This window comes from Eptesicus fuscus, chromosome 16, assembly GCF_027574615.1.
Source record: "Eptesicus fuscus isolate TK198812 chromosome 16, DD_ASM_mEF_20220401, whole genome shotgun sequence".
Classification (NCBI taxonomy): Eukaryota; Metazoa; Chordata; class Mammalia; order Chiroptera; family Vespertilionidae; genus Eptesicus; species Eptesicus fuscus.
Genome location: NC_072488.1, coordinates 13,258,001 through 13,283,113, shown reverse-complemented (window position 1 = coordinate 13,283,113; position 25,113 = coordinate 13,258,001). Strand labels below are relative to the sequence as shown.

The following is a 25,113-nucleotide window of genomic DNA, read 5'->3' as shown; positions in this document are numbered from 1 at the left end:
AAGACAGGCATTCTTTGTCCTCGGGCACGGACCAGGAAGCAGCTGGTGACAGAAGGTAAGAAGCTAAGCAGAACAGGACACTGGATCCCGTGTCACACACCAGTGTGCAGTGGGGCCCCAGAAATCCCATTCCCTGAGCTCTACTCCCTTCGAGAAAAACATCATTTGAGAAAATGACACGTTAACTAATATGACTAATCTATTGGAATTCTTATTAGAAACCATTTTTATTGGCAGGTTCAGGAAAGGAGACTGGAATTGTTCACCTTACTCTTTTCTGTCCATCGTCCATAATGCAAACTCCACCTTCCCTGCTACCAACAAGGGACTTGTTATGACTATTAACACATTTTAAAATCCACCTCAGGATGCTTTTTCCAAAAGCATTGGGTAGCAATACCCATCATTCATAAGGAGAACTGGCAGGGACAGCCCACATTGCTACCCCAGCTGACTGGGACCTACGCTGAACCCAGAGGTCATGTTCAGAAGGAATGAAAAGAACAGCCTGAAGCTGTGCGTGTAATTTTAACATGCTTTGTTTCCACGTCAGTTTATTTCGATTTATGTGAAAAATAATTTGTTCAGCCTTCAAGAGGGTAAGTCTACTTCGAGGAAAGCGGAGGTGGAAGAACTTACCCTCCGTGAGACCTGACACATGTCAGGGACACACATCCGGCTGCTTAAACTTCCTACACTTCGGAGATGCTTCAGGTTCAAATTCAGTACAAGCGGATTTCGGAGACTGTTTGATTTCATTTATCCAATTTGAACAACACTAAGTGCCCACTCCTGAGACCACATCCTCCGGACAAAGAAGCCGGCCCTCGCATCCCTCCACCTACGCTTCCTCTCCCCCTCTATAACAAGGAGCATTAGCAAAAACGTTGGTAGAAAAATTCCATCCGCCGATGCAAAGGCGTCACACCTGCTTGTAATGAAACCATGACGTGGCCTACTTGTTCAGCCCACACGGCTTCGTTAGGAACGCCTGCTGTGGATCCGAGCCACGTGTGTGTAAGTAAGGGGCTGTGTGTGGACCGAGGGGTATTCCTAAACATTACTAAACACGTGTGATAATGTGAGTTTTGTATTAACCAATGTATTTGTACCACAAATAAGTGTAGTGAAGCCCAGGGCATGAAGAAAAATAAAAGGTAAATTCTCCTTCTGGCTTGCAGTGTGGCGGTGCACATTACCTGTCTCCGAGTGAATCGCTTAGATAACAAATGTCTGGTGGGTACACGACTCGATCTGTTTCTTAATTAAGAATGAGTCTTAACACATGAGGTCTCTAGCCATCGGTCACTGTGGCTTAAATAATGTTATCACAGAGTCTACATAGGTAGGTCCAAAATAAACCTCTGAAATTCAATGCTGGGCACACTCGGGTCAGAGCCAGTTCACTCTCCCTATATCAGACACACACATCACCATGTTCCCTAAATGATAGGTCAGCAAACAGGGATTCAGAGCCGGCCCCGGGAAAACACAGAAGCAGCTGCCTGAGGTGATCCTGTGGTGTCTTTCTTGGCCCCTTTTCTACCCAACACCCAACATTTTCTATCTCCTTCCTGCCACTGTTCCAGGGTAAAGCTGGGCTACATGCCCTCTTTCCTCCCTTACTAGTAAGACTCCCAGGTGCATGGCCGGCGCCCAAGGCCCGTGTGAAGCTCAACAGCACCTGCTGCAGACACTTGGCGGCCTGCTGCCTCTGGAACTCAATGAACATTACCAAGCTCCACAGGAGCCGAGAATGAGGCAGGTGCTGGGAACTAAGCGAGAGCAAAGCAGCCAAATAGCCAGCCCTCAGGCCACTGAGGGGAGAGAGAAATAACAAGCAAAAATGTTACCGTGACCAAGAGTGCTAAGTGCTAGGGAGATAAACTAAACACGAGGGGGAGGACAAGGGGTCAGGAGAGGCTGGGGAGGGTCTCACAGTGGGCCCACAGTCTCCGCTCAGATCAGTGAGCATCTGTATCTGAACACTTTTAAGCACTCTCAAATATCCCCACCAAGTTACCCTAAAACACAAAGAGTTTTTAGTAGAATGCAGATAATCCTATATAATAAAAGCCTAGGTGGTGTCATGCAATGTCGTCACAAGATGGCCACCCCACATCGTCACAAGATGGCTGCCACAAGATGCCTGCCCCATGTCATCACAAGATGGCCACCCCATGTCATCACAACATGGCCGCCCCCACATCATCACAAGATGATCACCACAAGATGGCCAGCAGGGGAGAGCTGTTGTGTGTGATCAGGTCAGCAGGGGAGGGCAGTAGTAGGCAATCAGGCCGGCAGGGGAGGGCAGTTGGGGGCGAACAGGCCAGCAGGGGAGGGCAGATAGGGGTGACCAAGCTGGCAGGGGAGGACAGTCTGACAGTCCGACATCCCCCAAGGGGTCCCAGATTGGAGAGGGTGCAGGCCGGGCTGAGGGACCCCACCCCACCCCCATGCACGAATTTCATGCATTGGGCCTCTAGTTATTTATATATTTTTTAAATCTAACTTCAAAGTGTTCTGCCCTACCTTACATAAACCAATGAAATCCTACTGGTATAAAAGACAGTTAAGCAATTTTAGAAAACTGTAGAAACACATTATTTTCTTAGGTGGCTCTCTGTCCATCAAAACAATATAATAGGGGGTGGCTAGAAACATATCTTTATTGTTGAGTTGAAAGCATGACACTTCTTAAGACGCTTTATGGAGACAGGACAAATCCAAATCATTACTGTAAGGAAAACAAGTCACTGAGAAAGGCAGAGTGGTGGGGGGACGGAGGGGGAAATGACAAGATACCATTCCAAAACCAAATAGCTTCCCTTTTATTAACGCTCAAGAAGTGAATTTTGACATCAATAAGCAAAACAAATGAAAACATTGAATTTGTATGTATAGCATCTGTAAACATACACATTACATGGATTTAATAATCCTAATCTAAATATGAGAATTATTCTGATCTCAAAATGCAACACTGAATTGTGTTGCATTACTTACAGTGTTTTATAGTCAACAGGAAGAATTATAGACACCCAAGTTCAGTATAACCAGGGATTTCATGTCAAGGTATAAATAGAGTCTTTAAGAAATAAGCTATATAATAAAATAAGTTTACTTTTGAATAGCAGTACAGTCATTTTCTTCAGTCAATAAAAATATTCCTTGGTTATAAAGCAGCCTTATTTTGCACATGTATTTCAGGAAAATAGCTCTAACAATATTTGAAATGCCACACTTCTTTTTAAAAAGGCAGCGAAGCAACAGAATTCTGATTTTAAATAGTATATTGCAAAATAGTTCAACCTAGTATTTCTAAGCACAAAGTAAGCTCCATTCTGAAGGAGGATTTTAATCTTATAAAGCAAACTGTTCCGATATTTCTGTTGTAGATTAAGGTCTAAATATCTGCAAATAGGGATCAATCATTACACATATAGGACCATAAACTTCAATACGTATCCACAACACATATGTTTTGCATTATCACCTCACTCTGTTATGAAGAGTAGTTTGTCAACACGTGCTCAACAAGGAAAATAAAACCATGATGACTCAGCCCCGCGCTGTAACAGAATGGCTTGCAACAAATGAAAATACAAAACAGCAATGAGAGCGAACACCAGTTTTATGAATAAAACAAAACAAAAAAAAAACGAGAAATCATAAACATTTAAATGATTAACTACTACATTCTTTCTAACACATCTTAATTTGCACTCTTCTCTTCAATATAATTTTTTAATGTTTTTCATACCCCAGGAGGAAATGATGGCAAAGATGAAAGTGCATCATATTGTAAAAGTGCTTCGTGTGTGTGTCTGTGTGTGTTTTAGAGATCTGTCCAATAAGGAAGTTAAATATGTGCAAAAAATCCTCATAAGGACTTGAACTCATAGACCTAATCATCGTTTTTATAATTCATCCAGATGAGGCAGGCACCGCCGCAGAAGAGAAAGCTGAGAGTAGACGCTTTGCGTAGAGGAAAGAGCGTGAGCCCCGCTCAGGAGACCCACGCTCCCTCCTCAGGCCTTAGCCATCCAGCCGGTGGCCGAGGGTGAGAAAACCGCTCAGACTCCGTGTCTGTGCTTGGCCATGGACGCGAGGCTGAGCTCGGGCCTCCAAGGCCCCATCCAACTCCAAAACTCTAACCTAGCTTTCGATGAGGCCCTCCTGAAAGGGCTAATGATTTTGCCCCAAATATGAAAAATACACTAGTCACAGAGCTTCTTATTGCACGACTAGTGCAGAACGAAACGAAAACCCCAAACTACTTGACAGGAAAAGGCCGTGTGGACATCAGATGTAACCAAAGCTGGCAAGCCCGCCCGCAGGGCACACCGGCACTGCGCGCACAGGTGGGACGCGGGCGGCAGCCGCGGGCACGTTTACCCCACGTCTCCGAACTGTCTTGGGTCTAAAGCTTCAAAAGCCTTTAAAAACGCTCCTTTCGAAACTGTTCTGAGGGAACCACAGTTCACAGTGCTAGCTTTTCAAAGGAGTCTCCCTGGATTGTTGTGCGGTTTTTAGGAAGATAGCCATATTTTCCCATTTTAAATAGTGGCTAATTAAAGTGGACATTTGCCACCGACTCTTTATTCTATGTCTTACATACACATGCATACATGTATGTACACACACACACACACACACACACACACGCTCACACGCTCACTCACCGAACACGCCGGGAGTTTAACTCAGCAGTTCTCATCCACGAGCTTCGACCCGTTTATTCCGCGATAGGTCACCCGGCTCGGCCTCACCAGGACGCCGTGGTTCGGCTTGCAGGTGAAATAGCGCGTGTCGCCCACGGCCCCGTCGTTTCTCCCCTTGGCGCTCCGCAGCTCGAGCCCCAGCCAGATGCCCAGGGCGAAGTCGGTGGGGCCCACGTAGCGCACGGTGCCCATCTCGTTGGAGCTGGTGAGCAGGACCTGGGAGCCCTCGTGCAGCCGCGCGCCCTCCACGCCCGGGGCCGAGCCGCTCCAGCTGCGGCGCAGGGCGGCTTTGGATCTGTTCGCGGGAAAAGGAAGAACAACGCTGACGTGCGAGGGCCAGGTGACGCGACTTACCGTCTTCGTTCCCACTGCGGTTCACGGTTCCGTCACAGGAGAGAACGCTGTATGTTCACAACCTGAGTTTTTCAGTCTAAATAGCAATAGCAGAATAAACTTTTGTTTGACATTTTGAAAGGTTTCCCTTTTGACTATTTTAATACTATTCTAATCTGGATTTAAGAGAGAGAGAGAGAGAGAGAGAGAGAGAGAGAGAGTGTCCTGGCTGGTGTGGCTCAGTGGTTGAGCATCATCCCATGCACCAAAAGGTCATCGGTTCAATTCCGGGTCAAGGCACATGCCTAGGTTGTGGGTTTGGTCCCTGGTCAGGGTGCATATGGGAGGCAACCAATCGATGTTTCTCACATCTGTGTTTCTTTCTCTCTCCCTCTCCCTTCCTTTCTCTCTAAAAATCAATAAAAACATATTTTTAAAAATACACACACACACATACACACACACACACACACACAACAAACACCCACCCAGCCCTGCTAGACAGCATCTCACAGCACCTCCCGGAGCCTCAGGACCCTCCTGGGCTCTCAAGTGACATGTCAGCCTCCCCACATTCTCCCAGGTTATTACAGAGATGCCTGCCTGTGGCTCAGCTGCTGGCCACGGCCGCGAGCTTGGGCTCTCGTTTCTAGTAGCTTCTAGGGTCCCAGGACTTAAGCGAGGCTATGCGCTTCCCCACTCAGGAACCTCCTCGCCCCCGCCCCCACCGACATTGTTCAAAGATTCACTGGAAGGAATTAAAATTAAAAAAGAACTCCTTAACCCAAACCGTCTAGAAGAGCCTCCCATTTCCCTAAGGGTCAAATCGTTTCTGAAAGTCTCAGAAAACTATTAGGGGAAGTAAAGTGGGTGTGGGGTGAATAAATGTAAGAGAAAAAGAGATTCTCTCTACAAGAAACAAACCAAGAGACAAATGCATTTGAGCAGTCTAGTCCCAAGGCAGAGTGGGAGTATTTTTTTGACCAGTAAGATTACCTTATGCCCACAGGCCTGGCGTTGTTCCATGCACTGCTGAAAATAGGAAATCAACTCTGACTAATTAAACAGCCTTTTTTTTTAAATCAGTCCCCCCTATTCAATGATAACACAAATGTAAATTCCGGCGACCTTTATTGACGTACTAAACCAATTCGAAAATATATGCAGTCAGCATCTCAGTCCGGGCGACATCCGGAACGGCTCCTCTCAGCACACTCATCCCCGTTTCCCTGATGATGCAATCCGGCCCAGCCCAGTGGCAGGTACAAAACCCCACGTTTCGTCCTTCGCAGAATCCTGCCCTGCTCCTCGCGAACGGTGTGTTTCTAGATCTTCTCCATACTCACTTGGCAAAAGCGTTTCTCCGGTTAATCTCTTTTTGGGAAGAAGCCGAAGTGGTACTGAAGCTTCGCCTAAAACCTAAACATGCAAGTTAAGGTCAGAGGAGGAAAAACACCGCCATGTGCAGCCCTTATGAAAAGTTATCTTTTATCATCCCTCCTGCAGATGTCCTACCAGTTCAAATGCTCCTCTGGAAAGAGAAAGCACAGAACATAAGTACATCCAGAATGTAGATGTAGTACAGATTTCCCGACAAATTTGTATCTGACCTTTCTCACACATAGTGCACGTACATGAGCAAGTTATGATCATGACGCTACATTCGGAAGGTTTATTAGAAAGGTTCTTGAAAACCAAATCACAATGAAGTATACATTGGTAAAGCTGAATCTTTTTTCTCAAATATTAATCTGGATAAATCATATAAAAAAGATAAAAAGGTTTAAAAACACTATCACTAAATATATCCAATTTAATAAATAATAAAATTTCAGAGCTGATGACTGCTGCCATCCTCAAATGACAGTGTAATCTAAAAAACAAAGAAAGACTTCACAAAAGGTAAACTTCTAAAAAGATGTTTTTAAAAAGAAGGGACTTCCAGCTCTGGCAGTTAATGCAGACCCAATGAATGAAGCTCTTGACTAAAGCGAGTATCATTTTAAATAACTATGATGCATTTAATGCTGTTGAGCTGACACGAAAGGCCCAATTTCAAAGAGGCCAAAACCTAAAAAGAGAAACCATGAGAGGTAACCAAGAACCGAAGCCATCTACCATCTCGAACCACAGGCGCCACTGACTTCTGGGGAACCGGCCGCCGCCTCGCTGCCTGCCCGACACAGGGACAGCCGGCCAGCCGGCGGCCAGCAGGGGGACTCTCTCAAGACTCCTGGCTCAAGTGAGGGTCCCAAACCGCTCCCCTGAGAGGGTCGGACCTGCATCACCACCATCTGTCCACCATCCAGAACTGAAATGTCAGTGCTGACATGTACACATAAGGAACTGTTTGACACTGAAATTGGGTCTCAAAAGAACTGTTGGCCCAGAAGGAAACTCACTACACACTGATTCACTTGCCCCTCAGCATAACCATTATTGCTTGTCTCATTTTCGGTTCTTATAAGTGTACTAGCTTTCCCGTTGCAGGAAAAATCCTGCAATAGGATTTCCTGCTGCACTCTACCCCGCCTCCGTTCCTCCTTGTCGCCCGCCCCGCCTTCTCCTCCAGCCTGCCCGCGTTTCCCTTCGCCCCCGGCCCCGCCTCCGCTCTGCCCTTGCCGCCCACCCCGCCTTCTCCTCCAGCCCGCCCCCGTTTCCCTTCGCCCACGGCCCTGACTTCGCTCCTCCCTTCTCCTCCCCCCGCCCCTCCTGGCTTGCTTGCTTCTTCGAAGCTTTACTCCCTTTTGCAGCTCTTGGCTTCTTTCGACACTGTCTTGATATGCAAATTAGCCGCCATATTTGTTGGGGTAATTTGCATACTCATCCTGATTGATTGGTGGGCGTGGCTTGGCTGGTGGGCGTGGCTTAGGTGTAGCAAAGGTGCAGTCAATTTGCATATTTGTCTATTATTAGATTAGATTTCTAGTATCACATGATCTCACTCACCTAGGGGAATAATGAACAACATAGACTGATGAACAAGAACAGAACCAGAAACAAGGAGGCATCGATCGGACTGTCAAACCTCAGAGGGAAGGTAGGGGAGGGTGGGAGTAAGGGGGAGAGATCAGCCAAAGGACTTGTATGCATGCATATAAGCCTAACCAGTGGTCACGGACAACAGGGGGGTGGGGGCATGCGTGGGGAGGGGTTTGGGATGGGAATGGGGGGATGAGGACAAATATGTGATACCTTAATCAATAAAGAAATTTTTTTTAAAAAGAAACAAAACAAAACACCATTTGAACAACAACAAAGGTCACCTGAATGCTCAAAAACGCAACATTTCCTCCCTCAGAACTTAGGGTCATGTGCAGAGTTCATTTTGTCTGTGTGACATTTTAAAAGCTGCAGAGGCTATAGATTAAAACAGCGCCAGGCTGGGCAGTGCCCCGAGACAACAGGCGGCAGTAAATACAGCTTCTGGAGGCATCAACCTCGGCCTCACAAACCCCCTCCATTAGATCCCGAGTAGAAGGAGCATCTCACAATAATGACCTCCAAAACCCACCGCACAAAGGCACCGTAAGTTAGGCTCGACAGAAACGGACGGCAGACTCAGATTCACAAAGGAGTCCAATATTGAATGATTTGACATAAAATAAAAGATAACATTGAAAATGTTTAAAGACATATAAGAAAAACTTGAAAATATGGGGAAAGAATAAGTGACAATAAGTAACAACCAAACAGATTTACCAAAAAAAGAAAACTTTATAATTAAAAGCTTTGTGGTTAGATTAAGCAACATAATAAACATCGCTAAAGAAAGAAGCAGGAAATGAAAAGATGGATCTGAAGATAACATGCTGTCCAGGGAGACAAAATTGTGAAAAAGCCGAAAGAGGCATGGGAAGGTGAGAAAGGCTACCGTACAGCTCGTCCGAGTTTCAGAAAGAGATAATAAAGAGAATGAAGGAGAAAATATTGTAAGTCTATGGACAAGAATTTTTACAGAATTGATCAGATACTAGTTCTCAGACCCAGGAAGATCCATGATTGCGAACAGGATAAACAAAAGAAATCCCACCCACACACATCACAGTGAAGCTGTGCGACGCGAAGCAAACAGAGACCTTGAAAAGCAATCAGAAAGAAAAGATAAACCACCTGGCTCGGAGCTGACTTCTCAAAACACACAGAAGACAGAAAACTGTAGAATTACGTATATTGTCAATGTGCAGGGAGAAAATACCTTTCAAACTAAAATGTTCACTGAGTTTTCGTTTTACCCAGTAAAACTATCGTTAGAAAAAAAAAAAAAAAACTAGGTACAAACAGACCTCTTTCTAAAAGGACTTTTAAAGATTATACATGAGGTAGAAAAAAAAACAATCCCAGGTGGAAGTTTTGAGGACAAATGACAAGAGCTATTTGTAAATATGTGAGCAAATTAAATAAACAATGATTACATATAAAAACTATTATAATAATGGAAAATTTGTGGGGAAAATAAAATAGAAACTGAATAACTCAGTTTTAAAACTTTTCTATTATTTGGGAAAGAGTAAACATAATGATTATGTTTCTCTCTCTCCCTTCCTCCCTCTCTGAAATCATTAAAAAGAAGAAGAAGAAGAAACAAAGAAACAGCCCTGGCAGAGGTGGCTCAGTTGGTGGAGCTGAGCCCCGTGCACTGAAAGGTTGCCGGGTGATTCCTGGTCAGGGCACATGCTCAGGTTGGGGCTTCCATCTTCGGTCAGAGAGGCACATGGGAGGCAGCTGATTGATGGTTCTCTCTCACATCGATGTTTTTCTCTCTTCCTTCCTCTCTCTCTAAAATCAATAAAAATATATTTTAAAAAATATCAGAAAAGCAATCAGAAAGAAAGGATAAATAAAATAGAAACTGAATAACTGAGTTTCTATTTTATTGAGGACTAAAAAAAAGGAGTTGGGAAAACAGGGTATTCTGTCATTCAGATAATCATCTTCTTCAGCTTGGGGGCAGGTAATAGATATGATTATGATTACATAAACTATACAAATACACTTTACACACTTTTTTGTATACATATATACTTCACAATAAAATGCTTCAATAAATAACAGCAAAGGAATAGTTATTAGGAACATAAAACTGTAATCTTACCAGGATAAGAATGATTCTGTTTATTAGAAGATATTTCTGAAAGTGTATCCAGGGAATCTGTTACTCTGTAAATAAAACAAGTAATGCAAACCTTATTAGAAGTTGCTAGTCCTCAGATTTAAGATTGGCTCTTATCCGTCCGAGGTGTCACACTAATGGTTTTCTCATTTCACTCATTCAACAAACACTTATTGAGCACCCATTATGGGCCAGGATAAACTTCAGTCAGCATCAGAGACAGACAATAATCAAACAGAAGAGATCTTTGTTATCTAACAATAATTTGTACAGAAAAAGTCAAAGTGAATTCACTTAAGATAGGGACCTGACTTTACTTCTTTGTAACTTTATCTTCAAGGATGAAACTGAAAACTATAAAGATAAATTTATTTTATGTTAAATTTAACAAATGTTATAGTTGTAAAAATATCACATTCTTTTTTTCTTATTAATCCTCATCCAAGTATATTTTTCCATTGATTTTTTTTTTTTTTGAGAGAGAGTGGAAGGGAGAGAGAGAGATAGAGAGAAACATCAATGTGAGAGAGACAAATTGATTGGTTACCTCCCACACACACTCCAACCAGGGCCAGGGATCAAGCCTACAACCAAGATACATGCCCTTGACCAGAATCGAACCCGGGTCCCTTCCGTGTGTGGGCCAATACTATCCACTAAGCCAAACTGGCTAGAGCATCACATTCTTAAATTTAAGAAAGATATCAGCTGAGTCTGTATGTGTGTGATTTTTCTAATAAAATTATATGGCTAAAACAATTCAACATTTTTTTATTTTATATTTGACTCTAAGCATAAACATAAAGGTCACTTTCCTGACAGGTTTGTCTTTATTTTTTAACTAGAGGCCCAATGCATGAAATTTATGGCCCCGCCCCCTGCCCACTGGTCATTCTGGAAGGTCATTCGGCCGTTTAGTCTAATTAGCATATTAGCTCTTTATTATATAGGAGGATATTCAAATCATTACTTTTAAAAGGCCAATCCTAAGTCTTATTTTCTTTCAATTGTTTGCTGACCTAAATCTGCAAAGCCTTCACTGTCAATCACTTCCTCCAGCACACTGCTGCCATCAAGAAATCCTGCAACTCTTGCAATATTTGCAATTTCATCCTGCAACTTATGTGCATCTTTTTTACATGATATTCATCATACAGCAATCAATGACTCATGAACACAAAAAATATGACTTGATGAAAAGACAGATACTTGTATTAAGTGGTGATGGATAGTTGAGAACTTAATTCTAAAAGTGATTAGTTAATTCATAATAAGGATCTATTAGTGAGAACTAAGAATAAGAAAATTAATACTATACTGATGACCACTTGGGTAAAAAGATGGCTAGATACTAGTAGATAGATAGTTTCTTAGAATTTCTCTAAAGAAATGTTGGTTGACTGATACGTTAATGGAAGAAAGGTATAAACTAGATGAAAGTTGGGTGTTAGTAGAAAGCCTCCACGCAGAGGAAATAACGTGCAAAGATTCTGGACAAGAGGCACGTTTTTTAAATAGAAAAGGGGTGAGCCAGCCACAATCTGGGAGAAGCGCTGTGCCATTATTTTATTAACTGTCCTCACGCAGCCCCTAGTTTTAAATTCTTCCTTCTTCACCCCAATAAATTCAATAAAAAGGATTAAAAAATTCTTCCTTGTGGAAGATCAGTGGTGTCTTTAAGGAGCTCCAAAGCTGGTTTAAATGAGAAGCTCCTCACAATCAGGGACCATGTCTGTTTTATTTGCTTACAGAATGCCTAGCACAGCACAAAGTGCTAAAAGACACTTAATAGTATTTGATGGGGATGAATGAGACAATCAGAAGATGACAGGAAGACAGCTGGATCGAGACAGCGGTTCATTTAGAGAGAGAGAGCCCTGCTTCTTTTAAGAGGGGGCTGCTTTTAAATGAATCACCTTAAAGAAAACGAAATTGAAGGCAAGGGGGGAAAAAACAAATTAGAAAACACGTGTCCCATTAACAAAGCGAGAAGAGGATGAAACCATGTAAAAGAAAGCAGCTTCATAACCCAAAAGAGAGGAAAGGCTGTTACAGCATAAAAAACACTGCGCTCGACTTGATCGATACTTGCCGTGCCTACAGTAAGCCACCCTATGTTCTCTGGGTAATCGAACATGAAATGAACAACCCCTGTCCTCCTGACTAGGAGACACATAAAACTCGTAGGAGACTGTAGCCGTGTGTTAATGAAGATTTTTCCAAAGTAATATGAGAACCCAGAAGACTGTCCCATTCCACATGGATTTTACTCCCAAGTCAATCACTTATAAGATACGGGCCCTGAAGAGAGCCCCTGGGCCTCTCTTAACCATTACTAGACTGCATGGGCTCAAACCCCCCTGGGAGCTGTGCACAAGGCACACACCCCTCACCCTCTCTGCTTACTTTCCTCATCTGTGAAGGAGGCATGACTGAAGTGCCTGGCCCGCAGGGCTGCTGCTACGGTAAGTGCTGAGCGCCTAAAACAGTGCCGGCTGATAGTGCAGCAGGCGGACATGCTCAGCCTCTCCGACGCCGTCCTGTTCAGCTGTGTTCTTGCGCACAGACATGCCAATCATTGGAGGAATTCTGCTGGTGGCTTGATATAAAAAACAGCCCCTTGCCAGAAGGTGCCTCTCCTGAGGAGATGGGGGAAATATGTACAACAATAACGATTGCTTATCAAAGATTTGCAGAAGCCTCCCGAAAGGATGCAAATCAACTGGGGTCAATGGACTGAGAACAAAGAGGTTTCAGGTCTTCCTGGGACTCCTGCTGGTGCCCAGACGTCTGCGGTCTGCCCTCGTCCATCACCTCTCGCCCCTCCCATTTCCCCTTCTCTTGACATAAAAGAAGCCTGAACTCTGCACTTTCTTGGGATGGATTTGAGGACTCCCATCTTCTCAGTTGTTGACTTCTCTATCAATAAACCTTTTCTTGCTCCAAACTCTGACGTTTTGCGTTTTGGCCTTTCGAAATGTCAGGCACACAGACCTTGGACCGGTAACATAAATGCTAATCATTAGCTATGACCTCTTTTTCTTCATTATAAAATGACTACCAAAAACCCAGCCACCTTTCTAAAAGCGAGGTCTTCGAAAACAACAACAAAATAGCAAACCTGGGCTGGGCCGCTGCGCCCTTCACTAACGGAGGAGATCAGAACACACCCCCACAGGCCACTCTGCCGTGAGAGTTGTTTTGAGCTGAAGATCCAGGAGAATCAACACATGCAGGGACAGACTTTCTCTGGCTGCTGCCAAAAATGGATCCTCAAACTCAGAACTCGGTTGTCGTAAATCCCCTCCCCAGCAGTTTCACCAAGCAGAGAAGACCGACTCAGCCACGAGAGGAGCCTCGAGTCGACACCACCCAGACAGACATCGTCCCAAACCCTCCTACCTCCTGTCCCTTTTCCTAGTGCCCACTCACCTTTCCTAACAATCATTTGCTCTCCCATGAGCAGCCTTCCCTGCCTCCTCCCCTATTAAGATGCTCTATAATGCTCCAACCTCGCCACTCCTTTGGGTATTCATTTCTTTCTGTGATGTCCCGTGCATGTAAAAATAAAATTTAATGAACTTATAATGTCTTTCCTCCTGTTAATCTAGCTGCTGTCAGTTTAATTCACAGACCTCCACCCCAGTCCAGCTACTGATGCTGAGTGTGAAGGAAGTTTCTCCTCCCTTACACTAGCTGTAAGACTTTAGCTAAATTACTTTATCTCTTCCACGTTTCTTCACTTGCAATATGGGAATGCTCATAATAAAGTGCACTGCACAGAGCCCACCGCTCATCAGATGCTCAGTAAATGTTTGGATTAGCTCCTGCAATTTCCAACTCAGCTGACAAAAACTTCTTAGGGTCAAATAAAGCAACATTTAATTGAAGACACTTTATAAACTGGAAAGCAAGTATTAAATGCTATATTATCATAAATAGTAAGAAAATTATATCAAGTACGTCATAGAAGAAAATTAATACAAAAATTATAAATCATTAGAGTGAGAAAGCAAAAGGATATAAAACCTGTCAAACATGCCAGGAAGTGGTCACAGTCCGGCTGGACGTGAACAGGAGGAGACGCCCCGGTGACTGCAGGCCCATCTCATGAATGTGGTCCTACCACAGATGTTATTTCCTACTTAACCCTTTGCACTCGCTTGCTTTTTCTCGATTCCTGCTACCGATGCTAACCGTGTCGAGTCACACTCGACATCCGAGTGCAAAAGGTTAAGATTAGCATCCCACTTCCCAGCCACCGGAAAGCGTACCAAGCCAACCTCTTGCAGCACCTAAGTCATTCTACAGAACGTCACCTGGAATTTCATGACGACTTGATTTCTGTTCAGCCTGATTTTTTGAAACCAGAGTGAGCTGGTACAAAAGTGTACTGTGCTAAGAGGAGCCACTGAGGAGGTATATTACACATAAATACTTGAAGCTTCGCTTCCCCCGAAGATCTACTGCCTATCTATTTTTGAAAACTAAAGAAATCAGAGGAAAAGCCATTTTGGTCCCATTAGGTTTGCAGGAGGATGAATGGGGCGCCTGGAGCAATCAGAGAGCATTTTCACTTTTGTTTGCATGCCAGATTAAGCTCGCTGCTCCCAGTGTTCGCTGCAAACGCCACTTCTTATAGCCTGCACGTACTCATAGGGTTTGCAAATGAGGAATAAAGGAGGATTTTAAAATTGCAAATCCTCAGCAAAGCAAATTTAGCTTTCCATGAGCCTCCTCTCTGAAAGCAGTGGCTGGTTAACCCCCTGAAAGAAGACAGGAACGTAATCGGTGCACGACTTCAATATAAAATTAGGGGCTCTAACTATAAACCATGGCAAATGACAAGACGTTCTTGTGAATAAACATGAATTCCATTCTTCCTCACCTTTGTACCCTGGATGGGGGAGCGAATATTCCGTATCTTGGAGAACAGCTAAAATACTGCACGCCGCCGACGGAGCCGTCATTCTTGCCGTGCGGCTTCTCGAGCTCTATCCCGTACCACTGTCCTGGAATGAGAATGGGCGCTCTAACGGCATCTGCACTGTAGCCAAAGCGGTTATGCCGTTACCCAAACCCAAAGTCTAGATGGTTTCACAGCTTCACAAATGACCGAAATGAGGAATGACTGTCATGATCATTCAGCTGTCAAAGGATAAAATTGGAAAAGTTGAAAACGAACAGGGAAAACGTTGTACCAGCTTCACTGCAGAGTTGCACATTAAGAGAGAAAGCTAAAATGCACAAACACGAATTTGGCAAGATTGGCTGTAATGCGAGTAGTATGACCAAAACGTGTCTGAGAGCTGTGATGAAGCAGCGCTTGTCCTGGGCTGGGTGACATGGGCTGTGTCAGTACTGAGATGGATAAAGGAACCAGCAACCTCTTCATTTTACTCCCAATGTTAGAACACCACAAACAGCTCCTCAATAATTACAGGAGGACACAAATCAAATGGAAAATATAACTAGACATCATGGTAACTCTTGTTTTTCTTTCTGCTTTTCCCCACTCAGGGTGAAAATAAATATTCTTTTTAATCTAAATGAAAAGATTTAGGTCATCTAAGAGGAAGGATTTTCAAAAAGGCTTTTGAGTATTTAAAAGGGTCTACTCTGAGGAAAGTCATAGGATTTCCTTTTCTAGAGCCTAAAATGATAGTCGGGTGGTAAATATTAGGTAAGTGGACAAATACTCCGAATGATTCTCAATTTGAGGGTGACTCAGACCAGTTAAAAGTGCCAAAAAATCCCATTTTTTATTAAAAAGGATAATATAGTACTAATTATATTTGGTCCCTTACAATCAGTATCAAATAAAAAAAATAAGGATGTAGATATTAAGGAGCTTATTGCAACTTATAAATTCCAAAATACAAAAATATTGTTTCCTTCCAATTACTAGTTCAAAGAGTCAATTATATAATGTCTAAAAAGACAACCTGGAAGTTCTTAGTATTTTTCCCTCTTACACTTGAGCTCATTTCCAAATACTGACGTTTGGGTTGGAAAGATTGCATGACTGTTTTGTATTAAACAGTCCTACTATGCACAAGTACAGAGCAATGTATACAAACCTACTGCTTGGCCCTAAGTAATGCCCTGAAAGTAGGTCATCACATTTCGGAACGTCATTAGCCAGGCTCACCTGGGGCCGCTGTCATTTCTCTGAGTGCCAGAGTTAGAATTGTCCAAGTTTTACTTCCTTCTGCCGTTGATGTTTTCCTATATAATTTTTTGCATTTTCCCTTTTTACCAGTAATATACCATGCAACTGCTACATGCTTACCATAAAACTCTTGAGAATGTGTGACACACACACAAAAAAAGGCATTATGACAAGTGTTAATAACAGCAACTACACATTGTCAGGTCGTGGTGAGGTACAGGTACCTTCCCATTTAAAAGACAATATTCTTTCAGAGGTGGCACTGATACAAATGCTAAGGAGACTAAACAAGACCCTCTCCGGGCTAGATCTTACCATCTATAAAACGCCGAGACATGACCACTGCTCCACAGAACTGAATGACGTAACTTTTGATGCCACGAGAAATATATGCTCCTACTTTCTAAAAGGCAGAATGACTTTAACAAAAAAGTGTCTAACTTTTATTATATTTGCTTATTACTCTCCAGATTTCTAAATGCTTCACATTAGGAATTTAAAAATTAAAAGTCAAACTAAACAATGAACTGCATCCAGCAAACCAAACCACGCCAGCCTTGTCTAACATAACCACAGAAAGGAAACAAAAGACACACGGTGACTGAAAAAGCAACCTGCCTTTGGGATTCCTGAGTTTTTGAAAACTGTATTAGGACCGTCCTAACTATGCTCAGTTACTACCTGGAGGCCTAAGAGAAACATGAATTACAAAGCATATGGCCCCTCTCAAATCAATTAGTTGGACTGCAATTACAAGTGACGTTAATGAAGCAAGAACGTGTGGGGAGACAAGGCTGCATGGCGCACTCATGTTTCTGCATGTTCCGTGGACTGACTGGCTTTGGGTGTCTGTACAGAGGACAGGCTTGGAGGAGACAGACAGTCTCCCCCGGAGCGAAAGGCAGGCACGCTTACTGTCTGTGTAAAGGCGCAGGTGCCTTAAGCTCACAGCTCCTGTCCTAGAGCGTAAACCACCGGGCGTGCAGTGACACCTGGCCCCCTATCTCACCTTCAGGAACTGGGGCCCAGGGGGCAATTGCAAAAAAAAAAAAAAAAAGGTGACACTCTGGCTCCTGCTGTTGTTGTGAGCACTGAAGTCCTCTGCTCTGACCCAGGAGCCCCCACTGTCTGCCAGCACCCAGGCAACCATGGCAATCTCCCTAGTTAGCTTGCAAATAGGATGAAACCTCAGACCCTCCACAGGCTGCTACAGGCTTTTTAAAAAATCATTGTTCTGGGCAACCTGGTCCCTACATGCAGCGATGCCACCATGTGTCAAAGCAGCACATTGCTACTTAAAACATACGAACGTGGTTTCACTCAAGTGGCTTCTACCTGAAATTTCAGTCACTGAAAATGCAAAAGGAAAATAACCTTTGCTTCTGGAAACCCAATAGAAGTCTAGATGGGAATTAATATATACACACAAACGTATTTCTAAGGTCCCAGGGTACACGAAAGCTTTGTCATTTTCCTGTGAACCTTGCTTGCCTTTCTCTGATAAAAGCTGTGCAGTGAACTCACCAGCTCCTCATTTTCAAGATTATCCTCAGCAAAAACCTAACGCGAACGTGTCTTCTCTGTCGTTGAGAACACCCAGCAATCAGTGGGAGTGAGACTGGAGAGTGACAACCACTTCTAACACTGGGCCACTTAAAACACAATTGGCAAGAGAATGTCTGCATTTTAATCACTGTTGTGCATTTCCTGCGCCACTGCTACCAACGGTTCCTCGGAAATTCTCTGTAATTGCATGTGACATGTTAGACCGTTTACACTCTACAGAATGCAAGCTGAACAAAGAATGCACACACGAGTTACCTGGAGCAAAGTTTGTCGTCCCGAAGAACCTGATGGTGCCGATCCGCTGGCCAACCACCAGCACCCTGTCCCCCAGCTGGAGCTCCCCCGCGGGGCGGGTACTATTTGTTCCAGATGTTGCTGAAGAATTCAAACCTGTGTAATCGGTTGGTGGGGGGAAGGGGTTAGGGCAGGAAAAGGGGGAAAAAATAAGAAAACACATTAGCCAAAAAATCACTATGTTTTCTAACCAGTCCAGTTGGTTGGAGATTTCGATATAGGATGCCTTTCATCATACATCATCCACAGCAGCGAGTGCCAACCTGTTCATCTCATGGCACACATAAGCTAATTACTAAAATTCTGCGCATGCCAAAAAATATATTTTTTGCCCATCTGACCAAAAAAAAAAAATTAGATGCAATTTTGATTCCTTCACACCATTGTCATGTTGGCTGTTGTCATTTTTTCATTTGACAAACTAAGGGAAAAGAGGTCCGTGCCCCTGCCTAAGTCGTCAGGAATTGCATGTTTTCAAAGTTCTTGTGGCGCACCGGATGAAGATTGCCAATCTACAGTTCTGTTTCTCCAGTGTGAGGTCAAGCTACTCAAGGAGACGTGAAGAGTTGCCTGAGAAAATTCTGGCCGTGGGAACTGAACACACACAATTCCTGATCAATCTGTCCAGACTGCCCGGTGGCACCCTCTCCGAGAACAGAGGTCAGCACTCTCTGTCAAGGGCTGGAGAGTAAGTGCTTTCGGCTTTGTCACGACTCCGCTCTGCTGTTGCAGCACAAAAGCTGACATAGACAGAGTGGGCGTGGCGTGCTCCAATAACCCCTTATTTACAAATACTGGTGGCAGGTTGGACTTGGCCATGGGCTGTCATTGGCCAATTGTAAAATCCTACAATTAGAGTTGTTCACTGGGACTTAGTGTAAATGATACACATAGGAATGTGATTTGAGGTGAAATTGCTATAAGGTTCCAATGACCCCATCTGATTTCCTTATTAGGAACAAAACCCCTCACCTTGACTCAAGCCTAAACCCTGAAATGCCCTGTTAAACATCAGAAGTCCTGGAGAATACTGCCTAAGAGCTGTCCAATTATAACAGAGAAGAGGTGGGCCTGGAGGCTTCTCCCATCCGCACAACCAGACGGAAGAGCTGTTATCTGGGGAGACCTAGAGAACCCCGCAGGAGGGCGGGGTTAGAGGGTACGTCACCCTGTGAAAGGGGAGAAACTATGGCAACAAATAAACCCAGGGAGGAGGAGGAGGGAGGCCTGGATAAAGGGCAATGCTAAACAGCCCGAGGCCCTCAAATAACTAATACCTCCATAGCACTTCACAGTCTACAACATGTTTTTCATAAGAATTATAATCATAGGAAAGATACAAACTCAGAAATTAACTAAGACATGGTGTTCACAGGAGGCAGGTGGCACACCTGGATTAAACCCAGACCCTGGGACCAGAAATCCTCAGGTTCAAGCTGCACAGATGCTGGCAGGGTTCGCAGCTGGTTAAACAGGTTATCATGGTCAACCTGTCAGGAGAGCCTCTGACACTCCTGACAGAGTTTTAAATAGTGGATAAAACTAGAGGAAGCATGCTTTTAAAATATGAAGATGACACAAAGCATGTGCAGAAGCCAATATGCATGATGTGAGAAACAAAATTCTGAGGGTGAGAGCTTAGCATTAGAGTACATGACAACGTCCAGTCCTATAGGGAGCAGCAACATGAGGAGACTCCACAAGGCCGTTCTGAGCCAACAGCACAGAGTGGTCGCCCACACTGCAGCAGTGCAGACTCGCTTGTACTGAGGCAAGGGTTCAGCTCACTACCAGCTGCCAGGCGGGGTCTGCGGACCCTGTGGCGTGGGGAAGAGCTGGCGATAGCTGGGACAGAGGTGGACTAAACAGCAGCAGAGAAAGCAGCAGTCAGACCTGAGGGTGAAGCCCGGGGGAGCCACTTACACACGGCCATGACTTACCTCCCTAAGCCTCAGTTTCCTCGTTCATAAAATGAGGATGGTAACAATGGTACCTACTCCATACGTTTATTTTGATAATTACATAAAATAAGGTATGTAAAGTGCCTAGAATAGTACCCGAAATAGTAAGTATACAGTACATGTTAGTTATTATTTGGTTTATGTTGGGAAAGAGATAAGGAAGATAACAAACCATACATTTTCAATTATCTGAGGGTGTGTCGCAAAGTTCTATAATGAACCTTAAAGGGTGGGAGGCCTTAGACACATGGGGAAGAGAAGTCAACCAGATGGGTGAAAGGCGTGAGCAGAGGCTAGGCGAGAGGCTGAGAGTTCGAGCACGCTTACGCAGGGGAGGGAGGGAGGAGCCGTGGGGACACAGGGAAGGGTGCAAGTAGTTCAATCTCATTGAAGTCAAGGGTTCCTTCTACACATTTAAAAAGAGCAAATCTACTTACAAACAGACCAAGACAAAAACCACCAAGAAAGCCTGGTTGAAAAAGCCATAGATACCAGCGCTGGCCCTCGACGGCGCAGACGGGCTTTTGCTCGTGGTCTGCTTGCCATTGCCACGTGCGTTCAGTTTCCTGGGGTGGCTCTGCTTGTGCTCCAAGGAAGATGCAGAGGACAAGCTGCTGATGGATCCAGGCAGGTGAGCTGACACGGGGAAAGGAAAAGAACATATCAAAGGGCGAGCAGAGGAAGTGAGCCAATGAGACACTTCTCCAGGTAGATCCTCCTGAAACTCGCCACTTAGCTTCCCCAATTGTGGATTGCCTGGTGCTGAATTGCATGCCTGGTTTCATGCAAAGACAGCTGATACATAAAAGACCTTATAACCCAAGCAACTGTATTTTAAGGAATCACACTGTATGATGACAATCTTATACAGGACAACGTCGTCACATCAGGAGACTTCAGCTGACTACCTACCACTCCCTCCACCTCTCACTTTAGATGGGACAGTAGAATCCCATCTTATTATGCAAACAACACTGCTAGTATGTTTTAAGGTAACAAAGTTTAATGTTAAAATGTTTTGAATTAACCTGAAGGCACGCAGGAATACTTCTGAATTTTCTATTCATGCTCTATTCAGCTGATGATTTGAAAGCTAAAGGCAACTTTAAATCTTTTGATCAAGCCATTTATACTATGTAATGTCCTTTTGCTCTCAATATAGTTCTCTAATGTAAGTACACAAGAATCACAGTACAGGATTTTATATAAAAACATATACATACTTGAGTAAGTGCTGCTGAGGGGATTTTTCAAGGATAAATTTTTACTATAATGATTTTTCCCTGAAAAACTTTAAAATTTAGCCCCATAGAAGTTATGTCATTAAATTATTTTAAAGTGCCATCATGAAATGTAACTTTGAGGACAGAATTATAAAGTGTGTTACCATCTTTCCCCGTCATGGTTTTCAGTTCCTCACCAGCAGGCAGCGAAAGCGTTGATTCCGAAGCGCTGTCTCTTTTTGGTGGCATTAACCCTAGAACACAGCACGAAACACGCTCAGCAAGAAGAATTTTGTTTATCAAACATACTTTTCAGTACAGACAGCCCTCCCACCTAAATCTTATCCACTTCTGAAAACATGCTGGATAATAAATCCACAGACAGCAGGGGCCAATAATGCATTATTTAAAGGGAGAGAAAATAATGCATTTCTAGCCCACCTGAAAACCCGTTTCCCCAAATATCACTACAGTGTATTCTAAACGTACTTAACACTCCATTAAGGAATCTAAATAATAGAAAGCATTTATAGCACAGCTACTGAATTGTTAGATACGCATGCACAAGGCTGGCATGTAAAGCAAACAAATGCAGCTGAGATGGGACAGTTGCACACTTGCTAGGACTTGCAAACGATTTACATCATTTCACAGGTGTGAGCATGCAAGTTCATTATAGCAGATTCTCTATTTAGATACTAAACTTCAGGTAAAAACAAATTTTATAAGTAATTGCTCATTTAAGTGAGAGTCAGGTAGTAAAATATCCTGTACTCTTTGCCACTGGTATTTTGAAAATGACTACCCCACTCTCAATACACCCAACTCCCACAAATTCACTAAAGAAAAAAAGCTCATGAATAACACTCTACCTTATTAAGACTCCTGTTTCAATTCTACAGAACCAAATTATGTAAATAATAAACCTAGGGCACTGCACCAGTTTTAAATTCCACCGACATCCATTCCCATTCCACTCACTCACAAAGCACTCTGGGTGGAGAGCTGTGATTGGCAATGTAGCATCACAAATGTGAACAAGACATGGTCTGAGCCCTACAGGAGACCTTTCCTTGTTGGTGAGGTAGAAAGATATGGCGATAAATAACTAAAATAGGAGGACACTTTTGATATAAGCACTAGCAGAGGAAGAGGGGACAATAATCGTGGCTACAAAGATAAATTAATGCCTCCACCAGATTACGTGTTGAGATGGGTCTTGAGGGGTGGGTCTGATTTCTTCTAGAGAATACTGGAGGTGTGGTCAGAAAGAACTGGGGGGTAGGCATTCTGGAGGAACCAAAAAAAGTCTTAAAGACAGAGTCAGACAAGGATGAGCAGTGTGGCTGGAATAAAGAGTTGTTTGGGGCTGGGGGACAAGTAAACTGGATAGATTCGGTCAGAGTAAAATCTTAGAAGGGACAGTGCTGGCTAAGGACTGGAACCCTTGGGTAAGGAGCGAGCCTCTGGCGGGTTTGGAGAGGAGGACTGGCATGAACAGTTACAGGTGAGTGACAAGACCCTGACAGCAAAGTTGAGGCGGAAACTGGAGGAGAGATTGGACGCAGAGAGCAGGTAGAAGTTGTTACACAGGCCAGGAATGAGGCCAGAGCCGCAACAGCAGGAGCTGAATGGACAGGTGAGTAAGAGACTTTGTGAAACAACCCAGAGTGAATTTACTTTTCAGTTATATTTTTCAGTTCTAAAATATCTGTTTGGTCCTTTATATTTTAATTTTTTGTTGAGATAAACCAGAGATTCACATGCAGTGGTAAGAAACAATACAGGGAGATCTTGTACACTTTGCCTAGGTTCCCCCAAAGGTAGCATTTTACAAAATGTATAATAACAACACTAGAGGCCCGGTGCACGAAATTCATGCAAGGGACTCAGCCCTCGCAGCCCCGGCTTCGTCTGGAAGGTTGTCTAGAAGGACGTCCGGAAGGATGTCCAGTCTAATTAGCATATTATGCTTTTATTATTATAGAAGACTAGAGGCCCGATGCACAAAATTCGTGCAAGAGTAGGCCTTCGCAGCCCCAGCGCCTGTCGGCTGCCTCAATCCCTCACAGCCCTGGCTTCATCCAGAAGGTCATTCAGAAGGTTGTTTGGCTGTCCAGTCTAATTAGCATATTATACTTTTATTATTATACTAGAGGCCTGGTGCATAAAATTCATGCACTCAGGGGGGGTGGGGGATCCCCTTAGCCCGGCCTGCGCCCTCTAGCAATCCAGGAGCCCTCAGGGGATGTCCGACTGCTGCGGAGGCAGGAGAAGCTCCCGCCACCACCACTTCACTTGCCAGCCATGAGCCCAACTTCTGGCTGAGTGGCGCTCCCCCTGTGGGAGCACACTGACCACCAGGGGGCAGTACCTGCGTTGAGTATCTGCCTCCTGGTGGTCAGTGTGCATCACAGTGACTGGTTGTTCTGCCATTCAGTCAATTTGCATATTAGCCTTTTATTATATAGGATTTTTTGTTAATATATTTATTTGTTTTTTTAGAGAGGAAGGGAGAGGGAAAGAGTTAGAAACATCAATGAGAGAGAAACATCGATCAGCTGCCTCCTGCACACTCCCTACTCAGGGTGTGCCCGCAACCAAGGTACATGCCCTTGATCGGAATCAAACCTAGGACCCTTCAGTCCGCAGACCGACGCTCTATCCACTGAGCCAAACCAGTTAGGGCTATGCTTTTATTATTATAGATAACCGGGATACTGACACTGATACAATCCACTGATCTCAGATTACCCCCATTCATCTGTGTGTGTGTGTGTGTGTGTGTGTGTGTGTGTGTGTGCACATTCATGTGTGTACACATACATCATTTGGTTCTTTTTATATTTTCATTTTTGTACTGAAACTTTCCATTTGTCTAAGGAGTGTTTCCTTAATTCTAGGAGCACTGGTTATTATATTTCTTTAAACTCTATCTGTATCATCTCAGGACAGGCATCTTTTGATCATCCTTTTCCTTGAGAGATGTTGATATTTTCCTGGTCATTCATATTTTGAGCAATTTTGGGTTGTATCCTATAGATTGTGAATATTATTGTAGAGGACTCTGGATCCTGTTTAACTCCTATGGAGATGTTGTTTTGTTTTGTTTTGGCCGGGAGCCGACCCAGTTAGGTTCAGGCTGAAAGTTCCCCACCTTCTGCGACTGTGGTTCCAATGTCAGTTCGGTTGCCAAAGCCTTTTTGCGATCCATCTCATGTGTCGTGCCACCCAGCACCAGTGTGGGACCAGGCAGATCCGAGCATATCCAACATGGGAGTAAGCCCAAGACTTCACACCATGCATGTTCAGGTCACTTTCTTGAGCTCCCTCCCATCCATGGTCTCCCTGACACTTTCCTGCCCCTAGGGGGCGCCCCCTCCTGGTATTCTGGATACAATGTCTAGGTTTTAGTTCCCCTGCTCTGTCCTACAATCTCCTGAACCAGATTCTGCCTCGGGGCAAGGTGCGAAAATAAAAGAAGGAAAACTAATGGGGATTCCAGGCAGGTTCTTGGGACCGGTTTCTCTGGTCAGAGGCAAGCTTTCTCCCTTGGGGGTCAGGGGCCTGTTGCACCACACAGGGCTGCCCAGGGTGGGGTGGGGAAGAGCCAACAGGAGAAGGAAGCACTCAAGGAAGAAGCAAGGGATTTCCTCCACGTTCTGTCTCCCAAACGAGAAGTGGAGGGCTTCTCTTTGAGCTTTCGTTCCCTGTCTGCTGGGAA

General features: G+C 44.1%; 1 protein-coding gene across 5 annotated transcripts in view; it reads right to left on the bottom strand.

Moving 5' to 3' along the window:
• Positions 1-2,805: 2,805 nt before the first annotated feature.
• CLIP4 (CAP-Gly domain containing linker protein family member 4) overlaps positions 2,806-25,113 on the bottom strand; it is a 61,558-nt gene continuing 39,250 nt past the window's right edge. For 3 of the 5 annotated variants that reach the window (XM_054727831.1, XM_008162273.3, XM_054727832.1), the window contains exons 10-16: positions 21,554-21,643; positions 20,659-20,802; positions 18,167-18,301; positions 15,062-15,185; positions 10,156-10,220; positions 6,407-6,479; positions 2,806-5,022 (exon numbers count right to left, since the gene is read on the bottom strand). In XM_054727831.1, the coding sequence (XP_054583806.1) occupies positions 4,710-5,022; positions 6,407-6,479; positions 10,156-10,220; positions 15,062-15,185; positions 18,167-18,301; positions 20,659-20,802; positions 21,554-21,643 (944 nt within the window). In that variant the 3' untranslated portion in view covers positions 2,806-4,709. Of the gene's footprint in view, positions 5,023-6,406; positions 6,480-10,155; positions 10,221-12,579; positions 12,813-15,061; positions 15,186-18,166; positions 18,302-20,658; positions 20,803-21,553; positions 21,644-25,113 lie in introns of those variants that run through there. The other 2 variants (XM_028140177.2, XR_008558444.1) reach the window with 2 other exon arrangements.